The sequence below is a fragment of the Squalius cephalus genome (genome assembly GCF_949319135.1).
Source record: "Squalius cephalus genome assembly, chromosome: 18".
Classification (NCBI taxonomy): Eukaryota; Metazoa; Chordata; class Actinopteri; order Cypriniformes; family Leuciscidae; genus Squalius; species Squalius cephalus.
The window spans coordinates 25,011,056-25,032,752 of record NC_137139.1 but is presented as its reverse complement, the minus strand read 5'-3'; the positions used below and the strand labels follow the sequence as shown (position 1 = coordinate 25,032,752).

Sequence of the window (21,697 nt, the reverse complement as noted above, 5' to 3'; positions counted from 1 at the left end):
CAAAATGAAGTTTGCCTTAGCCTATACTGTTATCTATAAGTGTGCTCCAAAACAACGACAAAATTCACATTTAGAAGTTATAAGCATTCAAAACTTAGTCTCTCACTTCCGCCAATATGGATCAATGATTTTGATTATCATCAATCTGCACTAGCTACTTCTCATCTTTTCACAGCTTCTCATTAGATTTTCTGTCCAATCAAATGCTCTCTATAATCTAAGAATTATTTAGTTTTATCGACAACGCTTTGATTTTAGGGCGTAAATAAGAAAAAGCAGTAAGAATAGAAAATATTCTATGAATGAATACATATTCTATGAATTAACACTAATATTTTAAGACAAAAGGTAGGCTACATTAAAGCTTCGTACAGCTTCATGTCATTTTTTAGGACCGCAGTCATATTCAATCAAGGAGCGCCGCTGCCAGCCTACGGCGATATTTATTGTTACCGGTATTATGATTATAAATAACCCACATCCCTGCCTTTTTAGTACCGACCCCTTTATGTAACATCATATAGCCCCGCCCCTTCGAAAGGTTATTATCGTGCGTTCGCAAAGGGGTCTTCTTTCACAATAGGCTACTTCTTCTGTCAATCAACCATTTCCCCGCCCCTCTGCGTTTGGACCCGTTACTCAACCCTCCAATCCAGATTGCTCTCCTGTCCTGGCGAAATGTATCCGCCCCACTGTCAGTCTCTTCCCAAACTGGGCGCTTGTTTTCTGTCCCACCGGAGAAAAGGAGCTATCCAGCTTTACGTTATTGAAAGGTAACGCGACACACGCACAGTATACAGCTTGTTGAGCGAGATCGACGATACACGTCGTGTTATTTTGTGCTTTGTTTAAGGTTTTCACTTAATCAAATGGGTTGTTGAGTAACATGCGGGTTTGTTATTGGTCAAGGAGCATTGCTAGCGGCTAACGCGGGTCAAAACAGCTCAAGCCAAACACCCCGTGCTTTCCTAGAACACTAAGTTAGTAGATCTAGTTTGGAGATGCCGAGCGAGGCAGGTTATTCATAGCATCAGATATGTTTGTATATCTAACAGTGTATAACCTGAATGTCAGCCTGCCCTCATACAGGGATGGCTGGACGTTAGCTAGACTATGATTTGGATGGGTGAATTGTGTGTTATGCTCACATGGTGCCTAGTTACCATGTTCATGTGATCATGCAGAAGGCAGTGCATTCTAAATGTCTTTTAAGTAATATCTGGATCATCTGTTTGCCCTGTAGTTTTGATGGGTTAAATCTGCTCCACTGCATTCAGTCAGTGACACTCATTATGAGAGATGATGAGACACATCCATTTGTTAGTTGACAGCATTACAAATTTGGGGAAGTATTTTGACTCGATTATGAAGCGCTGAAAAAAGTAAAAAGGTTTCCTTACTTTTTACTGTAAAAAAAAAAAATATATCAAGGTTTCCTCTAAAATATTAAGCAGCACAGCATTGATGAAAAGGAATGTTGCTTGAGGTTGACCACCAAAATTCAAAAAAGATCATATGACACTTAAAATTGGAGTGATGGCTGCTGAATAAGTTACATTTTAAAATTCAGTCAAATAGAAATATAGTATTTTTAATCGTAATAATATTTCACACTATTACTTACTGTAGTTTATCAAATAAATGCACCCTTGGTGAGCATAAGAGACTTCTTTTTTTTAAATCATTAACTGACTTAAATTTTTTGAGTGGTAGTGTATGCTCACACGTGACTCCAGTCTTCTAGACAAAGCTGTTTTATTTGACTACTGCTGCTAATAATATGTTTATTTCATATAGTGCTTTCCGTCAGTTAAGACTGAAGCAGCAACAGTTAGTAAGCTAACTTTATGCGTCAAATGTCAATATAAAGTCCAAAACTATTGGTAATATTGGGATAAATGAGAGCCAGCTGAACAAACAATAACTATACAAAGTATATACCGGTAGTTGCAAGTCATAGACCGTTGTATAAGTATTTTTGCACAGCAAATTTTACAACTTGAAAATGAATGGCATTATTTAGGGGATCTATGACATGTGCTATAGCAATTGGTGATATCTAAATGAGCTTCTCCAAGTATAGCCTAACTACCAGTGCACAGCTTTTTCTCAGAACCAACTACTTATGCGGTTGTCTCAAGTCACCATTGATCTGTTACACTATCATTTCCCAGTCAGTTGTATGACTAGATTTCTCTGTTCACTGTTAGTAGCCCATTATAGCCAAAGGACATGCATCCAAATTTCACTTTAGCTGAAAGATTCTGAGGTATTTTATTTACTTGATTATGTTTAAAATGAAGTATGAAAAGGTTGTGATCTGTCAATATGTTATCTAGGGAGTTTTCTTGCAGATATATGATGAGGATTCAATAATACTGTTAACGTCTGTTTGGGTAAGGTGTGCAGTGTTGAAGGCTGTATATTGTGTAATGGAACTAGATGATATTTCTGTTGATATTTTAAACAATATTGAAATATTGTATTATTCACAGATCTTTAACTTTGAAAGCTATCTTCAACGTTTTTTCGTGGTTTCTCCAAATGGTGTTTTATGAACTGTGGCGACTAAAGTTTGGCTGCCTTTGCACCCTATCCTTCACATTAAGAGTCCAAGGTTTTTCTTTGTTCTGGTCCAAAGCGTGTGATCAGTCACTGTGATCATCTCTAGTCTGCATTCATTTCTGTTGATGTACGTTGAATTTGTGTGGTTGCAAAACGACGGGGGCTACGTGCTGCTCAGCCAGCCAAGACTTCCTCTATTGGCAGTTTACCACATGGGTGTTTGAATATGTGATAGCTGTCAACTTGATAAGTGTCTGCTTTGCCTGTCCGTGTTCAAAATAATTTGCATGGTGCCCACCTCCGTTATATGGCCAATAGTTTTTTAAACTGCTTTGCATGTTGGTGGTCATCAGCTGTATAAGGGCTGTTGAAGAGTAGCTTGAATCCTTTGTTTTATAGAGTTTTGCCTTTTAACTCTCTATTCCTGTTTCTGTTTGTGTGTGGGGTCAATGGCGTGATGCACAATTTGTCCTTTTTTATTTATTCATAAATATATTTCAAATCTAATTCAATTATTTGAATACACTTCCTTCATGATGAACCTTTTTTATTTATTTAAAAAATGTAAACTTTCCTGATAAAATAATGGAAAAAAAAGCCTCATTAAAAGAATGAAATTCTTGAAAAAGGCCTGTTTCTTTCAGCAAAACTATTTAAAAAAAACTATTTTCCTTGCAAAATCAAAGTTATATTTCATGGTAAAACCAGCATGCCGGGAATAAAAACACAAACTAGGGAATATTTTGCACGAATAATTTTACACAATCTCATTTTACATTGTTGCAAAAAATATCATCTTTTGAAGTTTCTGTTCATCAAAGAGTCCTGAAAAAAAGTATCATGCTTTTCACATTTTTTTATTTACTGTTTTCAATATTGATAATAAGAAATGTTTCTTGAGCACCAATTCAGAATATTGGTATGATTTCTGAAGGATCATGTGACACAAATTCAGCTTTACCATCATATATTAAAATAAAAACTTAAGTTATTTTAAATTAATAATATTTCACAATATTACTCTTGTCTTTACTGTATTTTTATCAAATAAATGCCCTGGATTTCTAAACCCAATATTTTTCCTTTAAATGTTTTATGTACTGAAAATGGCATAAAAGTTTTTTCAAAACCATATGAAATCAACATGAAAATGTGTTTTAATTAGATTGGACATGATGTTTGTGCTACCAGAAACATTTGCGTCATACATTCTGAATGGGATTTTTACATTAAAGGGGCCATGAACTGCATTTTTTAAAATTTATAATTAGGGCTGTCAAACGATTAATCGCATCCAAAATAAAGTTTGTTTACATAATTTATGTCTGTGTACTGAGTATAATTATTTTCTATATATAAATACACACTATGTATATATATTTAAGAAAATGTGTTATTTATATATAAAATATTTATATATAATATAAATTATATATAATATAAATATATATACACAGTATATACATGCAAATATTTCTTAAATATATACATGCATGTATGTGTATTTATATATAGAAAATAATTATACACCGTACACACACATGTATTATGTAAAAACAAACTTTTATTTTGTATGCGATTAATCGCGATTAATCGTTTGACAGCCCTATTTATAATGTTTGCTGAGGTCCACTTTTTACACATTTTACAAGCAAAAACATCATAATTTAGAAGAATTAGGCTACTTTCAATCCTGTTTTTGACCCTCTCTTTGAAAGTCATGCTGCATTCAAGACATGGAAGTAAATACTGCTATGATTAGGGAACAGCTTTTCATATTAAAATGATTTTCAACGCCTCACCATTACACGTGTGGAATTGTTTTGAAAACATCCAATGTTGAAAAATGTCAACCGGGTAAAATACTTGGAATTACCAGAGGTATAGTTGACAAAGGATAACTTATGGTGTTTCGTGTAGACAAATTATGAATGAATGTACCATTGTTTGTTCTTATATTCATTCTTATACGTTCTTATATTCATCGTTCATCATTTTCAATATACAAAGTAAAATCATTACATATCAAATGACAGACAAAGCAATAGTGACACATTGTGAAAACGGAAAACATTGTTACACTTGTGTGTTGCGACAGTATAGTCGTCTCTGCATCATCTTTTATTTTCAGTCTCTGAAAAGCCTGCGTCAAACTGCGTCTTGTGCGAAAATGACATGCATTGTCTTACTGATGCAATCTGGAACTTTGTTAAAAATAAAGTTCATCCACACTTTAGGATCACAAGAAGCAGGCAATGCAAAGACTGCAAAAAGTCTTGTAGTCGTCAGAGGCATCTAATCACAGTAAGTACTGTGTTTGCGTCTCTCTCTCACCTCCCACTACGTGTGCAAATTGGTGGGCGGGGCTAAAGAGCAATGATGTAGAAGTAGGCATTGATCTTCTTCTGCTGATGCGATCTTTTGTCAGACTTTTAGCTGTTTGGTTTCAATAAAAGCTGTTTTTGGGCTGAGGAAGTTTTGGGTTCTGAAACGTACAGGATATTTTTTAGTACTCTTATGTCAAAAGATCAAGGACAATTTGATTTCTCAATTCATGACCCATTTAATTAAGCCCGCAATAATGACATTATTGCAATCTCTCTCTCTAAATGCAATCTCTCTCTCTCTCTCTCTCTCTCTCTCTCTCTCTCTCTCTCTCTCTCTCTCTCTCTCTCTCTCTCTCTCTCTCTCTCTCTCTCTCTCTCTCTCTCTCTCTCTCTCTCTCTCTCTCTCTCTCTCTCTCTCTCTCTCTCTCTCTCTCTCTCTCTCTCTCTCTCTCTCTCTCTCTCTCTCTCTCTGCCATTGGCCATTAAAGGATTAGCTTGGTCGGCTTAGCTTTGCCAAGCACAGCTGTTTAAAGACTGCAGTGCAGTGATTGGATTTGTTTGTGTTCAATAAGGGAATAGATGGAGAGTGGGCCCACATGAGTGACCAGTTTGTTCCAGGTTCACGGCATAGTCTACAGTACATTAATGATTCATTGTTATTAGTTGGACTGATGATGTCTGATGTCCAGCTGTAGGTCTTTATATCCATTTAATATTCAAACCTACTGTTCTCTGGTTTGATCCACAGAACACATTCAAGCTGTGAAACGATGCCTTCTGATTGACATCAACAGCAACAACTGTCCATCATGAACAGCGAGGAAGAGTTCTATGATGCTGAGACAGGTATGGAATTAAGTTAAGTAAGGTACATCACATTTTCTCGTCACCTATGGCTAAATCTCTCCTTCCGTCTCAGGTTTGGAATCAGACGACTCGTGTGAAGTCAGCTTTAAAGATGCCTGCGTCTATTCGAACAAGCAGAGTGTGAATGGCAAAGTGCTGTCTGAGAATGGAGTGTTCGAGAGGCGGTAAGGTGTCAGAATAATATCCAGCGGCAGGAAACAGAATGTGAAGATCTTTATCTGTTGGATTGAGTAATGCATTAATATGTGTGTCCGTGTGCTCAGAACTACTCTTCCAGCGCCCATGTTCTCCAGAAATGACTTCAGTGTATGGGGCTTCCTGAAGAAATGCATTGGAATGGTGAGCGTAAGCTACTTTGACCAAGCTGTTGGTCAAAAGTGCTCAGTTTAAACAAAACATGAAATATGAACTTGTAAAAGAAACATATTATTTAGATTGTATTGTCGTTGTCCAAGCCAGTTCTATCTGGGAATACTTTATCTTTGCAGGAGCTGTCCAAGATAACAATGCCTATTGTTTTCAACGAACCACTGAGCTTCTTGCAGAGGATTACAGAGTACATGGAACATACATACCTCATCCATAAAGCTTGTAAACATTCTGACTCTATTGAGCGAATGCAGGTTAGTACCTCCTCTATTATTTACTCTCACATGTGTGCTTGCATGGAAGACTCAATCAAACCCTTTTGCATCTCATTTGTCAGCTTGTTGCAGCGTTCGCCGTTTCTGCAGTTGCTTCACAATGGGACAGAACTGGAAAACCTTTTAATCCTTTATTAGGAGAGACTTTTGAGCTTACAAGGTAAATCTACAGAGGAAACGCTATACATCTACTTCTACAAAATTAGCTTGCACTAATGATTTGCATATCTGTGCTCAGGGAGGATGAGGGTTACCACATGATCTCAGAACAGGTGAGCCACCATCCACCAATCAGCGCCTTCTACGCAGAGTCACTCAATCAGGACTTCTCGTTTCACGGCTCCATCTATCCTAAACTGAAATTCTGGGGGAAGAGTGTGGAGGCGGAGCCTAAAGGCACCATGACACTTGAGCTGTCCAAGTGAGTTTTATTCATGTGACATCACCAAGTACAGTATGATCACTTTTTTATTGGAGCTGGAGAGTCACTGAGATACTCAAGCACAGTCACACCCTTGAGCAAGGCACGTAACCTTTCCCTGTCCTCAGTGAACTGTAAGTTGCTTTGAAAGTAGCTTTATTTACTAGATAAGTAACATGCTGGAATGTCCATTTATTATTCAGCATGTTTTGTATGTGTATAAAAGAGATTTTGTGTCTAAGTGTCTTCATTAGTTAAGATGACCTAAAGGACAACATTTGAACAACACTTCTACAGCATTTGTTGATTTCTACATTAATACATTTTTAAAATCAAAAGTCATCTGTTAACATTAGTGAATGCATTGTGAGGTATTATGAACAAACAGAAACAATTGTATTTTTACTAACTAACATTAACAAAGGTTGTAAATGCTGTAAAAATAGGTTACACTTTATTTTAAGGTGAAGTAGTTACATTGTACTTACTCAAATAAGTATGTTCTTACTATAGAGGTTAGAGTTTGGTTTAGGGTTAGTTACTTGTAATTATGCATCATTTACTGTTATTACTATAGTAAGTACATGTAGTAACATGTAACTACGTCACCTTATAATAATAAAGTATTATCTAAAAATTAGGGCGGTCAATCGATTAATTTTTTTAATCGCGATTAATCGCATATTGTCATGAGTTAACTCGCGATTAATCGCATTTAATCGCACATTTTTTTAATTGTTCTAAATGTACCTTAAATTAATACTTTTCAAGTTTGTAATACTCTAATCAACGTGGGCATGGATAAATATAGATGCTTTATGCAAATGTATGTTTATTATTGAAACCATAGTCAATATAGAGCATAAGGATGAGATGTTTCAAAGGTCACAGATGTTTTTCAAAGAACTTGTTCATGTCTATTAGACACGTAGAAAGAACAAAAAAAAATGGCAGGTTACCATTACTTCTCTTTCTTTGCACTGAGCAATTTACTAACACAAACATGTTTAGATTTTTGCATGACAGGGCAGCTCTTCTGAAAATGCTAAATGTACATTTATTATTTATTAGCCTATTACATTGTAGTTTGTCTCTCTCTGTGCCCATTTTGATGAAGCTAAATTCTCAATAAAACTGTTTTCATTGGTATATTTTACTGTTTCTGTTGTCAAACAACGGAATGAATTTGAAATGGTGACTGAAACGCGACCCATTAAGACATAACCAGCTCTCCCTTCCAAGATGTTAAGTTAATCTGCACAAAAATTCTGATAATCGAGCCGTCGTCTGGTGAAATCAAATTCACATAAGATAAAGACAATATATGTGCTCTGATTTCGGCTATACTTGTAAAAATAGAGAAGCAACATAATATCTGTGCTTAACTGAGTTAAAGCGCTGCTCCTCCGCGCGAGACGCAGAGAGAGAGAGAGAGAGCGAGCGAGAGAGAGAGAGAGGTGCGCGCGCGCGCGTGCTGAGAGAGCAGTACCGGCGGTACCGGTAGATTCTCAGAAACTAAATAAGGTTTGGGCGCTTTGTTGAAGGGAAAAAATCGCTAAAGGGGTCTGCAATGTCGCTAAATTAGCAACACTGTGTATCTCCATTTCTCCAACTAGGGGTTGGGCCACGGGTCAAACAGAAAATACGCGCTGCGTTAATCGCACGTTAAAAAAATTAGTGCCATTAATATGATTTTGCGTTAACGCGTTATTAACGCGCTAACTTTGACAGCCCTACTAAAAATATATTGCTCATAGTTAATGTTAACTAATGTTATTATTTTTTTCCTCAGGCACAGAGAAGCTTACACATGGACAAACCCTATGTGCTGTGTGCATAATGTTATTCTGGGGAAACTGTGGATTGAGCAGTATGGGACAGTGGAGATTGTCAACCACAGGTATATCTTCTCTTTCCTTTCTGACCCTAAATATCCGGCCTGAATTTTCACTCTATCAGAGCATGTGAGCGGAGTGGAGCGTGAGCGAGCGGGGAGCGGGAGCGGGCGGATCTTGGACAGAGCGCAGAGCGGCATTTTTAAAAGGACGGAGCGTCGCCTTATTTCCCGCTCCAATTTCGCTCAGCTCACACCACGAGTCTGAAGCATGCTCAGTCAAACCTAAACCAGGATCCATCTGTCTTGCACAGTCATCAACAGTAGACTATTTTCAGTCAAAACTCGGATCAATAATGGAGTTCAAAAAGTAGGCTACTTCAAAAAGGAAAATGAGAAGTCATACAGGTCAGGTGTACTATTAATATAACTAACTAACAATGATAATGTGGTACAAGAAAACGAATGTGGAGACATCGTTTCAGTCAGCAAAGATTCATTTTGGAATCTCAAAAGACACATCTCTCGAAAACATGAACGTGACCTACGCGAACACGCAACAAAAGGTTAGCAAATTGAATACGGTAACTTGTAACAAAGTGTAAATTAAATATAGCGTAATATTCAAATAAATTCGTTTTTTCATTCAAGTAGACCTAATAGTTTGTTTTATTTAGCCGAATTTGTGTCGTCCATAATAATATTTATATTATTAGGCCCATTTATTCGTTTAATTTTACAGCAGTTTGTGTGTATGGAAGCCAATTTACATTTTAATCGTGCGCGTTGCAAAAGTTCACGTATCAAAATTCTGGCCTTATAGTTAATTTACTTTTAAAAAATGTATATGTATATTTTTGTTTATATCATTTTTATTTATATTTGTAGGTCCATTTATTCGTTTAATTTTACAGGACTTTTTGTGTAATTTGAAATAAAACATTTATATTTGAAAAATGTTGTTGTTACTCATTAGTTCTTTAGGAGGTAAGATATACATGTAGATTGTTTTCCTTTTTCGGAGCGAGCGGGGGGCGATTTGAGTGGAGTGCGAAGCAAACCTCGTTGAGCGCTGAGTGATAATGAGCAGAGATGTAGGCCTGATGTAGCTTTGAGCGGGGGAGCGGAGGGGTGAACAGTTCCGTGAGCGATGAGCGGAGATTCTCACCGCTCCACTCCACTCACATGCTCTGCACTCTATACCATTTTCCAGCGTTTATATAATGTTGTCATTGTGTATCAGTGTTCACTCAGTGTGGTTGGTGCCTTGTTCTTGATTGGGAAACCTCCTCTCTGTTCATTTCAGCACTGGGGACAAGTGTGTGCTGAATTTTAAGCCGTGCGGCATGTTTGGCAAAGAGCTGCATAGGGTTGAGGGATATATCCAGGACAAGAGGTGAGCAGTCGTTCGTATCAAATGTCAGTGGGTATATCTGGCTCCTTGCCTGTAGTGTTCACACTGCACATCCACTCTGTGTCTGTAGCACTAAAGGCAACAGCAATGTCTTTTACAGCTGGATTGTAAATGTAGTTTTATTTTTAACTTTTTATAGATTTGATGCCGTGTATATATGACTCATTGTGTTTGGGTGTATTTCAGTAAAAAGAAGCATCGCGTTCTCTACGGGAAGTGGACAGAGTGCGTATTTAGCATTGAGCCAAAAGTCTTCGAAGCCAACAGGAAAGCAGAGAAGAAAAGTGGAGGAGATTCCAAGAAACACAAGCAGGTAAAAGGCGTTAGTCATTTATCTCTTAATGCAGAGCCATACTTTTCTGTTCTGTTTTCATATTGAAGTCCAAAAGGGCTCTGACGCAACACTATGCCAACCGAAAAAGTTTCAGGATCTTTGCTGAAGAGAGATCAGCCAGAGCGAGTTCTTTCCAATGTGTAACTCTGTTGGAGTTTTGGTTTTTATGTCACTATTCAAACATTATGGCAGATTTTTTTCTGTGATACTTAATCAGTAATTTGATTTTTATTTCAATAGAATACATATTAAATATACACTACTGTACATGATTTACATGCATATGGTCTGTATGATTTATCAATGTTTTTAATAGTATTACAACTCAAAACATCTGTTTTCTATTTTAATATATTTTAAAATGTAATTTATTTCTGTGATGGCGAGGCTGAATTTTCAGCAGCATTACTCTCCAGTCTTCATTCACATGATCCTTCAGAAATCATTTTTATATGATTTGGTGCTCAAGAAACATTCCGTATTATTAATCTTAAAAACAGTTTTTTTTGTTTTTTGTTGTTGTTAAAACGGTGATAATTTTTTGTGTGTGATAGTTCAAATTCATGGCTGAATAAAGCTATTAATTTCTTTAAATCTTACTGACCCCAACATTTGAATGGTAGTGTTAATTGAAAAATAAAATGTAATTAAATAAAATGTTTTTTTTATTATTATTATTTGATATAAGTAAACAGTGTTATATATATAACCTCTTTTCCTCCTTTGTATTAACATGCAATTTCAGTGAGAGGTGAAGGTAAAGACAGTGGGTTTTAGCAGTGATGCTACAGTAGCTGAGCCACCTTAGTGGAGTTAGTTATCCTAGTCCATGTGGTTTCCTGATCTTGCTCTATCTGTAGTTTTTAATGAACATGGTGCATTTGGGGTTAGTACTATTAATGATAGTACTCTATGAATGTGATTAGGAACAGGGTACAGGGGGTGATGATGCAGATGAAATGCCAGATGTCCAGGAGACAGTCACTATGATCCCAGGCAGTGTTCTCCTGTGGAGAGTAGCCCCTCGACCGCCACACTCGACACAGGTAACCACAACCTTGGAATTTCACATGGTATTAAAGAGGCCTTATTATGCCCTTTTACAAAGTCTTGATTTTGTTTTTGAGGTCTATAAGAATATGTTTTTATGATTTGAATGTTCAAAAACATTATTTTTTGCATATTTTATATTGTTGCAGCAGCTCTCTCCTAGTCTGTCAGCAACACTCTGTTTAGTTCCTGTCTCTATGAAGCCCCTCCTTTCGAAAAGCCCAGTATGCTCTGATTGGTCAGCTTGACAAGTGTGTTGTGATTGGTCAACCACTTTGAGCGTGTTTTCAAAATGTCACGGCCCTTACCATAACCATGAGTTTCAACACTACTAATACTAACATAACACACCCAGGCCTTGCCCCCTTTTTTGGAAGGTAGGAATTATTTAAATGAAGAATATTGTGATTTGTACGTTACCGGAAGAAAACTCAAGACTACAATGGAGGTGTTTCAAGGAGTTCAGAAACAGTGCTTACTGATATAGAGAATAACTCTCTATGGAGTAGACTTTGTGCTTTTTAACTCTGCAGACCTTTTTCATGCTCAAACAGCAACATTACACACTAAAGAAATTTGAAAATGTAAAAAGCATAATTGGTTGATTGCATGTGACCACATTGCATCTGCACTACAAATGCTAAAGCATGTCGCAGTAGCATAGCCAATGGGGCCTGGGGGGGCCTAGGCCCCTTCATTTACATTTCTGGGCCGCCCCCCCCCAGATTCCTGATTGCTTAAAATAAAAAAATAAGGAATTGTCGATTTGTTACTCTAATTGATAGATTGACCAATGCTGTGTAGTAAAATGCAACGGCTGTATTCAAACTTTGATTAACGTGTTGTGCGTAGCCTACGCTGTCATTTTCTTTGCGCGTGAGAGTTCATTAACATGCGGTGACAATGGCGGATGCACAGAGTTCAATATTACGCTTTTTTAAGAAATCATGGAAAGATGAGCGAGAAGGAGAAAAAGTGCAATCTACATCTGAGCTTACTTCACCTTTCCACGAGGAGACAGCGAGTGAAGAGACACCTGCGGCTTTCCATTTCCAGGACACGCATATTTCATCACTGGACTATAGTAGGCTTCCACGACACAAATCGGCACAATGCCAAATGAATTTGTCTCATTATAACAGCGGAAACAACTTGAAATACGTCATTTATGGTCATACAGATAAGAGTAAGACATCATTTGAAACTGTAAAGGGTATCTTATTTATGTACTCACAATAAAAACAAAACATTGTGCTTTTGTAAAATAAAGAAAACAAACAGGATGCCGCTTCCTGCCGTCTCGGGTTTTCCTGCTGTCTCGGGTTTTCTTGCCGTTAAGTTGTGGAGCACGTCACAAAAATTCATCGAACCTCGGCTTACTTGTCGTACTGTTTTTTCTTTTGTTTTGTTATTGTGTATTTAAGTGGAATATATTTTGTGTATATTTATGTGTATATATATATATATATATATATACAGTGAGGAAAATAAGTATTTGAACACCCTGCTATTTTGCAAGTTCTCCCACTTAGAAATCATGGAGGGGTCTGAAATTGTCATCGTAGGTGCATGTCCACTGTGAGAGACATAATCTAAAAAAAAAAATCCAGAAATCACAATGTATGATTTTTTAACTATTTATTTGTATGATACAGCTGCAAATAAGTATTTGAACACCTGAGAAAATCAATGTTAATATTTGGTACAGTAGCCTTTGTTTGCAATTACAGAGGTCAAACATTTCCTGTAGTTTTTCACCAGGTTTGCACACACTGCAGGAGGGATTTTGGCCCACTCCTCCACATAGATCTTCTCTAGATCAGTCAGGTTTCTGGGCTGTCGCTGAGAAACACAGAGTTTGAGCTCCCTCCAAAGATTCTCTATTGGGTTTAGGTCTGGAGACTGGCTAGGCCACGCCAGAACCTTGATATGCTTCTTACAGAGCCACTCCTTGGTTATCCTGGCTGTGTGCTTCGGGTCATTGTCATGTTGGAAGACCCAGCCTCGACCCATCTTCAATGCTCTAACTGAGGGAAGGAGGTTGTTCCCCAAAATCTCGCAATACATGGCCCCGGTCATCCTCTCCTTAATACAGTGCAGTCGCCCTGTCCCATGTGCAGAAAAACACCCCCAAAGCATGATGCTACCACCCCCATGCTTCACAGAAGGGATGGTGTTCTTGGGATGGTACTCATCATTCTTCTTCCTCCAAACACGTTTAGTGGAATTATGACCAAAAAGTTCTATTTTGGTCTCATCTGACCACATGACTTTCTCCCATGACTCCTCTGGATCATCCAAATGGTCATTGGCAAACTTAAGACGGGCCTTGACATGTGCTGGTTTAAGCAGGGGAACCTTCTGTGCCATGCATGATTTCAAACCATGACGTCTTAGTGTATTACCAACAGTAACCTTGGAAACGGTGGTCCCAGCTCTTTTCAGGTCATTGACCAGCTCCTCCCGTGTAGTTCTGGGCTGATTTCTCACCTTTCTTAGGATCATTGAGACCCCACGAGGTGAGATCTTGCATGGAGCCCCAGTCCGAGGGAGATTGACTGTCATGTTTAGCTTCTTCCATTTTCTAATGATTGCTCCAACAGTGGACCTTTTTTCACCAAGCTGCTTGGCAATTTCCCCGTAGCCCTTTCCAGCCTTGTTGAGGTGTACAATTTTGTCTCTAGTGTCTTTGGACAGCTCTTTGGTCTTGGCCATGTTAGTAGTTGGATTCTTACTGATTGTATGGGGTGGACAGGTGTCTTTATGCAGCTAACGACCTCAAACAGGTGCATCTAATTTAGGATAATAAATGGAGTGGAGGTGGACATTTTAAAGGCAGACTAACAGGTCTTTGAGGGTCAGAATTCTAGCTGATAGACAGGTGTTCAAATACTTATTTGCAGCTGTATCATACAAATAAATAGTTAAAAAATCATATATTGTGATTTCTGGATTTTTTTTTTAGATTATGTCTCTCACAGTGGACATGCACCTACGATGACAATTTCAGACCCCTCCATGATTTCCAAGTGGGAGAACTTGCAAAATAGCAGGGTGTTCAAATACTTATTTTCCTCACTGTATATATAAGTTACTAGCCATGCATTTTCACTGCTGTCACTTTAAGACCTGACCAAGCGGCAACCTCCCTGTCTCTCTCTTGAAACCAACACGGAAGTGAATTAAACGGCAATTCATCAACTGGCCGCTTGAGGCTGGCTGCAAAAGTGAGTCAAATCTGCATCTCCCTCATGTTGAAATGCCCAACTTTACAGCAGAAAAAAACATGTTTACAGCCTGGACTAAAAAGTGGCTTTGGTCTATACAGCTAATTTTGCCCTTCATGACAACTGTGAGGGGGGTGAATTCTTTTATAACTCATCCGTTTACATTATATTAAGCCTTAAATTTCTGCAATAATTAAGGTTCAAAATCAACCGCCAATATCTTCCATCCATAGACAACTTGATCACGTCGAGCTAGGTGGGTGTGGTTTCAGCACCAGGCTCCTCAGCTCCACCCACGTCCCGCCCCTTTCCCCATTTTCATTTACCCGGGAGTGACGCGCTGCCAAGATGGCGACGGTCGGCTACGCCCACTTGAGGCTTCAAAAACGGTCTTCAGAAACCTACGGGTGACGTCACGGACACTACGTCCATATTTTTTTACAGTCTATGGACCTGACGCATGCATTATACTGTTACATATGCGTTTTCTTTTTCAACTGTTTACATTCACTTTAAACATAACTGACTGTGTTTACGTTAATATTCGCCAAGACTGGCATTTTAACGTTATTTTGTGTGGATTTTACTGTTTAAGCGCAATAAGCAGCGAAAAGAACTCAATTCAGTACTGAAAGGCGGCTTTATGTGTGCGCACTTTGTGTGTGAGCACAAAATATGCATTAATGAATAGAATTATGCGTAGTGCGTGCAATCCCATGCCGAAATTCAAGCCCTGGCTGTAACAGCAACAATATTCATCAGGGGCAAATGAAATGAGTGAGTGAGGGGAGGCGTGTTTGTGTGTCAACTCGCTGTCGGAGAGATGAGAGAGTGAGAAATCGCAGCTGGTATAGTGTATCTATTCTGCGGAAAAAGAGTAAGCTTTTCAGATATTTCAGTATTTCAGTAAAAATCTATATTTTTGACAACATTACATTGCACATATATATATTGTGGCCCCCTCATTTTAACATGGGGCCCCCCAAAAATCTAATTCTGGCTACGCCACTGGCATGTCAATCAAAATGAAATGACACTGGACACTTTCCCGAGACGGATGCTAATACCAGTTGGAAATCCTTCTTGTTTTCGCTCTTACAAATGCAGACACTTTATCTAGCTAGTTTTGCAATACCGTACTTATTCCCTCTTTATTCTCTCTCCTGGATTCTATTTAGATGTATAATTTTACTAACTTTGCAATGACGCTTAACGAGCTGGAGCCAGGCATGATTGGAGTCTTAGCACCAACAGACTGTCGCCTGCGGCCAGACATCAGAGCTATGGAGAATGGGGATATAGGTATGGGCAATCTCTCTTTTGGCCCGTTCTGTTACCATCTGTCCTGTAAGCTACCTCTTGGATGTTGCTCTACTTATTTTACCACTAAATTTAGAAGCTACTCTTAAATTCCAGATACTGCAAGTCAAGAGAAAGAGAGATTGGAAGAGAAACAGAGAGCTGCCAGAAGAGAGCGTGCTAAAGATGAGGAAGAATGGTCTACAAGGTGAGTATTTGGATTAAAGCGTAACTCTCGCCAAAATGCAACCTTGGGTCTTTTTGTTAATCTACCCAAGGCAAACTTTCGTTTAAAAGCATAATTAGAATGGAAACGCCACATTTAAGTTTGACCGTATTTTCGTTTTCGATCAAATTGCCTTTTGAATGGGAGTGCTAGGAGCATGACTATGATAGCATCAAAATCGCTATTTTTGAAACACTAAGAAGGCTTGACACAACATGAAACTTTGCTCGAAGTATCATCAGGGGCTCTACACATGAACTCGAGCATTGAGAACATTGTTTGTGTACAGAGTTTACTAAAAAGAAAGATTTTGTACAACTCGCTGTAGCTGTTGTTGTTTCCGTCGCCGTCCGCCAAATTTTAGTATTGTTTCTTATATGAGGATCCTTTTTCAAATACAAGGTCACTTTTGATTTTCACTAACGACAAAACAACAAATTATCTGTGAATTTATATGGCACTAAGCTTTAGGAGCTTTCCATCTTTACTCTCCTCCCGGTTACGTTGCATTCGGAGATCGACTATTTTTGACTGACAAAATGCCGGTGGACGGAAACAACAACAGCTACAGCGAGTTGTTCAAAATCTTTCTTTTTAGTAAACTCTGTGTACACAAACAATGTTCTCAATGCTCGAGTTCATGTGTAGAGCCCCTGGTGATACTTCGAGCAAAGTTTTATGTTGTGTTGAGCCACCTTAGTGTTTTAAAAATAGCGACTTTGATGCTATCATAGTCGTGCCCCTAGCACTCCCATTCAAAAGGCAATTTGACCGAAAACGGAAATACGGTCAAACTTAAAAGTGGCGTTTCCATTCTAATTATGCTTTTAAACGAAAGTTTGCCTCGGGTAGATTAACAAAAAGAGATGTGAGATTAATAAAAAGAGATGGTTGCATTTTGGTGAGAGTTACGCTTTAAGAGCACAACAGTGACTGCCCACTATTTCAGCAGTTTGTTTTCTTGGATTGTTTTGCACATTTACTCATTTTGTCTGTAGGTATTAAAAAAATCCTGCAATGAAGTGTTGAATCAAGCAAGACAGTTCTGAGACTGCAACATTACAACCTTCAAAAACAAAATTCTAAATGAACTATACAGTAAATGATTGCTATATTTAAATGATAAACTGACTATTACAATAGTTTTGAAATCACATTGACTTCAGGCATCTACAAAAGCACATATCATCATTTAAATATTTTTGATAGGTCTTGAAAGGATTAAATATTAGTGCAAAAAAAAAGTTTTATTTTCATAACCTTTTTGGCCTCCCATCTTTCAGATGGTTCCAGCAAGGCAATAATCCGTACACTGGGGCAGCAGACTGGATCTTCAAGGGTGGTTACTTTGACAGGAAGTACTCTGACCTTCCAAACATCTACTGATTCGGTTGGGAAAACTGAGAGAGGCTTGAGATTCATCCTTTGCTCTCCTTCACTCAGTCCATATCATCTCCTCTCCTTAAGCTCTTTTCAATTTTCTCTTTTTCCTTCGTCGGAACGTGAGATTCAAGTGAACAGTTTTCGGACAAAGCTTCTTCACGAGTTCTGCTCTTCACTAGAATCTGGAAATTCAGCGTGAATTTATTTATTTATTTTGAGAGGTAGGGAATGCCTTAAATTATTCACTTTTTTTGATGTATGTTAGATTTTGAGTTAAACATTCTGTGCAAACCTGAATATGTTTAAAAATTGCTAGTTTATGTATGCTAACCTTTCCATGCGTCTCGCTAGTTACACTCAGGTATTCATTTTATGGGTACAAGCGGTTAGTGATGGCATCAATCCAGTGCCATCTGTGAAGATAGCCAATGTTTGTGTGATTATTGAATTGTGAGGTTTCTCAGAACCTATTAGGAGAGCTTCATTTTGTGTTTTTGCTCAAACTAATGCTACTTTATCTCTAGTACATGCTTTTTTTCCTTATCTCAGAAACATGACCTCTGTTTTGGTATGCATGATGTGCAGGAACTTCATAGTTAAAGATTCTGCCTGATTTTGAGTACCGGAGAAGGAAAAGGACATTATTTTTTTTCAGAATCATCCCATCTATGTTTAGAAATCACGGTTGCATAAGGCACTCAGGCCATTTTCTCACCATCTCCATGGTACAGGGGAGTTTACTAAAACTAATATTCTCATTCCTCATATTTTAGATCTGTTTTGTTTTTGTTCAACAGACAAAAATGAAAGCTGCTTATGAAAAATGTTTACTTGGTAAAAAAACAAAAAAAGTTTTTTAATTGTTAAAAAAAGCTCTTATAAATAACAAAAAATCCTATTTCATCCTGTCATTGATATTTTGAATATGTTTATGGTTGCCAAAGCCTTTTCTCCTCTTGTAGAAACTAAAGCCATATAACCCATCAGGACTGCAATGTTGAGTGATCCATCTTGGTGAATAAAATGGAGATGGGTGCTAAACTCAACTTTTTATTTTATTTCACGTCATGGCTCACGAATGTCAAGGTGCTTCACCTTAGCCCACATATATACTCACATGTACCAAAAATGAACAGAATGTGCTTCACTGCTCACATGCTTTTTGCCATACAGCAAGTTTCATTCTGCAAGGACTAATTTTTTCCATGACATTAGAGATCGAGAAAGACACCACTGTCTTTTATTTCTAAACTTTAAACAATACTGTGATTTTATCTCGCTATGCAAACATTGATGGGAATGTCTGTCTGTCTATGAATTGTACAATTTTATGTGTCAATAATAAGCTTCACTGTTTATGTAAAATCTTCAGTTGGCCTAGTTCAAAGGTGTAATGCATGCTAGTACTTTTGCTGATGGTTTTACACACTCATGTTGGCTGTTTTGCACAGCCTAAAGTTGGGCTGATGTGTTGTTTGATGGAGACACAGGTGTATGTAACTGCAGTGATTAATAACACTCTTATCTAAATATTTGAAATGTTTAGCATCTACACTTAATGGGAGTTCATCATCTATTGTGTAGCACAAGAATATTTATCTTTAACATGTTCCATGTAGTGTGTACAATTCCTAAAGCCAAGCTTCGGCCCATGTCCTACTTTAAAGGAAATTGAATTCCCTGTGTATTTTATACAATTTATCGTGGCATGTCTAAACATAAATGATTTAATCTCACTATCAGTGCTTACTAGCAGTTAGAAATACCAGTATTTGATCCCACCAGCTGCTAACTTAATGGCTTTAAATGTCCTTTGAATCTTGAGACATTAAAAACATCTCATCCCTAATTGTCTCATGATTTTTCCCCATCTTTATCAGTTATTCCTGTAGCAATCACATCAGGTTAACATACAAGTAACCCTTGTCACTTTGAATGCAACTATGTAAAGCAAACATACACTCAGAAATGTTCATTTTAAGTAATTCTGTCTATGTTCTTCTTAAACTGTTTATATTATTTGTGACACTAGGGAATGGCTGTTTCAGTTGTGAAACTATTTCACAGATAGAAACCCAAATTATACCACTGTGGTGCTATGACGGCTTTACATAATTGTACATGATGCATTGTGACTTTTTTACTACATTTGTATAGATCACATGAAATGCACTTAAACGGTCTAATAATTCACTTGTAAACTGGCAATATTAATGATATATGTGAGACCTCACTAATGCTAATGAAAGAAATTTCAGTTTTTCTCTTTTGTCTCTCAAGAGACAAGAATCAGTTTGGAAATTTTGACAAACCGTTTGGGAGAAGCTTCAGCTTCCTTCATATGTAAGATGGTGAGAACGTTTGTGAATTATTATCTGTTGTTCTGCATTAACCTAAAATGTGAACTGATCTTTATCAAAGTCATTGTCATTGATAAAGAGGATTTAATTAAACACATAACAGAAAAAGCATGCTTTCTGTCTTTATTGACTAAGTTGGTTCTGATTTAGGAGTGTGATTATAAGATGATTTAATCATTTATTTGAAAAGGATTGCAAATGCTCAAGAGACAGACCTTGTAAGGGATACTGAAATGCTCCAAGGTCATTCAATTCAACATTCAATTAGACTGTTACTTGGACAAGCTGTCTAGCTTTATATACTCAATACAAAGGCATATAATAGTTCAGAAGATTACAATCAATTCCATAATAACTGATATGGATTTCTAGTACACTAGTCATAAATTCAACAAAAAGAACCTTATTTGAAAGCTAAGAGGATCCTCAACACAAATTGTTCAAGACAGAACAAGCAAAAAATGCCTTGGACAGTGCTACAAGTAATGTATTTGCCCAGCTGAGTGCAAGTAATTTGATCTAAAAATGTTTTGCACATGTTGAATCAATGCCCTCAATACAGAAACTTCCACCAATCAAAGACAAGCCCCTCCCCTTCTGCTAGAAGGGGTTGGTCGACATCAAAAAGTGGATTAGTAACTAATTATATTCGCACTTCACAATAATGATAATACCTCAGTGTGATGGATGGGTGCATGTTCTTGAATGTGTTTGTTTGCTTGATTTTAATGCAGACAATGCAACATTGTTTAGTGTTTTGGAATAATTAAAGACTGTTCATTTATCTTAAGAGGTTTAGTTTCAGAGGACTCCAGTGAACTCTGAAGCAGACTATTTTAATGTTGAGCAAGCATTCTCATTGGTGGCAGAATCAGCAGAGGCCAATCAGTTTGCCACGTAATAATGATGATTGCTTGCAGGTTGCATAAAAGGATCTATTAGTCTGTGCCATCTAGAGTGTCATGACTTAACCATTTATATTTAGGCCCTGTTCTCTCTGCTGGATCTATCAGCCCATTAAACTGAGTGACCTGCAGAGTGTCTTAGCAACAATGAATGAAAGGCATGGAGGTGAGATCATTATAGTAGTGCTATAAAATTGCTGACACTATGAGACTGTATTAAGTACTGACATTGTCAACTTTCTTTTTTCAATGGATTTCGCAAGTGTTTTAACATTGAGGTCATGGCACCGATTCAGGTAATGCTGAAGTGCTGCAGAAGCTTGCCTCTCATCCGGAGAATCTCCCCCTCAAAACATGGAAGAACCCCACAAAATGTTCTTATATCTTGCCGCAGTTTCAGCAGGTTTGACTACTACTGCATAGTAATGCACCGAAACGATTTTTTTTAAAGAAACTAAAGCTCTCATTAAAGTTTGCATGAAACAGAAATTGTGACTAGTCTTTTCTTACCTATTGGGATCTAAATCCGAATTAAACTGCTTCTCAAACAATGTAGGGCGGGACTTTATTTTGTCCATCTGAAATTAATTGGATCGTTGAATCGTTGTGGTTTGCTATTGCTGTGATATCATGTGAGTGACTGGTTGCCCCACCAAGAGGGGCACTAATTTATTTTGATTAGTGATTTATGAAGTAAGTTAAAAAAAAAAAAATTATGATATGCACTGACAAATCATTCATAAATACTGCAATATTGCATAAAGATAATTGTCAACTTTTATTTCATGGGGATGTTAAGCCCAAAACCAAAATAAAGTTTCAGTAATTAAATGTGTTTAAA

At 37.5% G+C, this 21,697-nt stretch overlaps 1 protein-coding gene across 3 annotated transcripts; it reads left to right on the top strand.

Annotated features, from left to right (window-relative positions):
• The first annotated feature begins 667 nt into the window (after positions 1-667).
• On the top strand, positions 668-20,054 carry osbpl2a (oxysterol binding protein-like 2a). Of its 3 annotated transcripts, XR_013819080.1 has the most exons (15): positions 670-773; positions 5,641-5,738; positions 5,812-5,923; positions 6,023-6,098; positions 6,248-6,382; positions 6,466-6,563; positions 6,642-6,824; positions 8,617-8,724; positions 9,965-10,054; positions 10,259-10,385; positions 11,333-11,452; positions 12,399-12,540; positions 15,862-15,985; positions 16,100-16,190; positions 17,492-18,635. XR_013819080.1 is itself a non-coding variant. In XM_079850139.1 (14 exons), exons 2-14 carry the CDS (start codon positions 5,702-5,704, stop codon positions 17,592-17,594), a joined length of 1,404 nt encoding a protein of 467 aa, XP_079706265.1. In that variant the 5' UTR covers positions 668-773; positions 5,641-5,701; the 3' UTR covers positions 17,595-20,054. The 3 variants fall into 3 exon arrangements, 2 of the variants coding, with proteins under 2 accessions (XP_079706265.1, XP_079706266.1); XM_079850139.1 differs by lacking the exon at positions 12,399-12,540 and having other exon boundaries at positions 668-773; positions 17,492-20,054; XM_079850140.1 differs by lacking the exons at positions 15,862-15,985; positions 16,100-16,190; positions 17,492-18,635 and having other exon boundaries at positions 12,399-12,825.
• Positions 20,055-21,697: the final 1,643 nt, after the last annotated feature.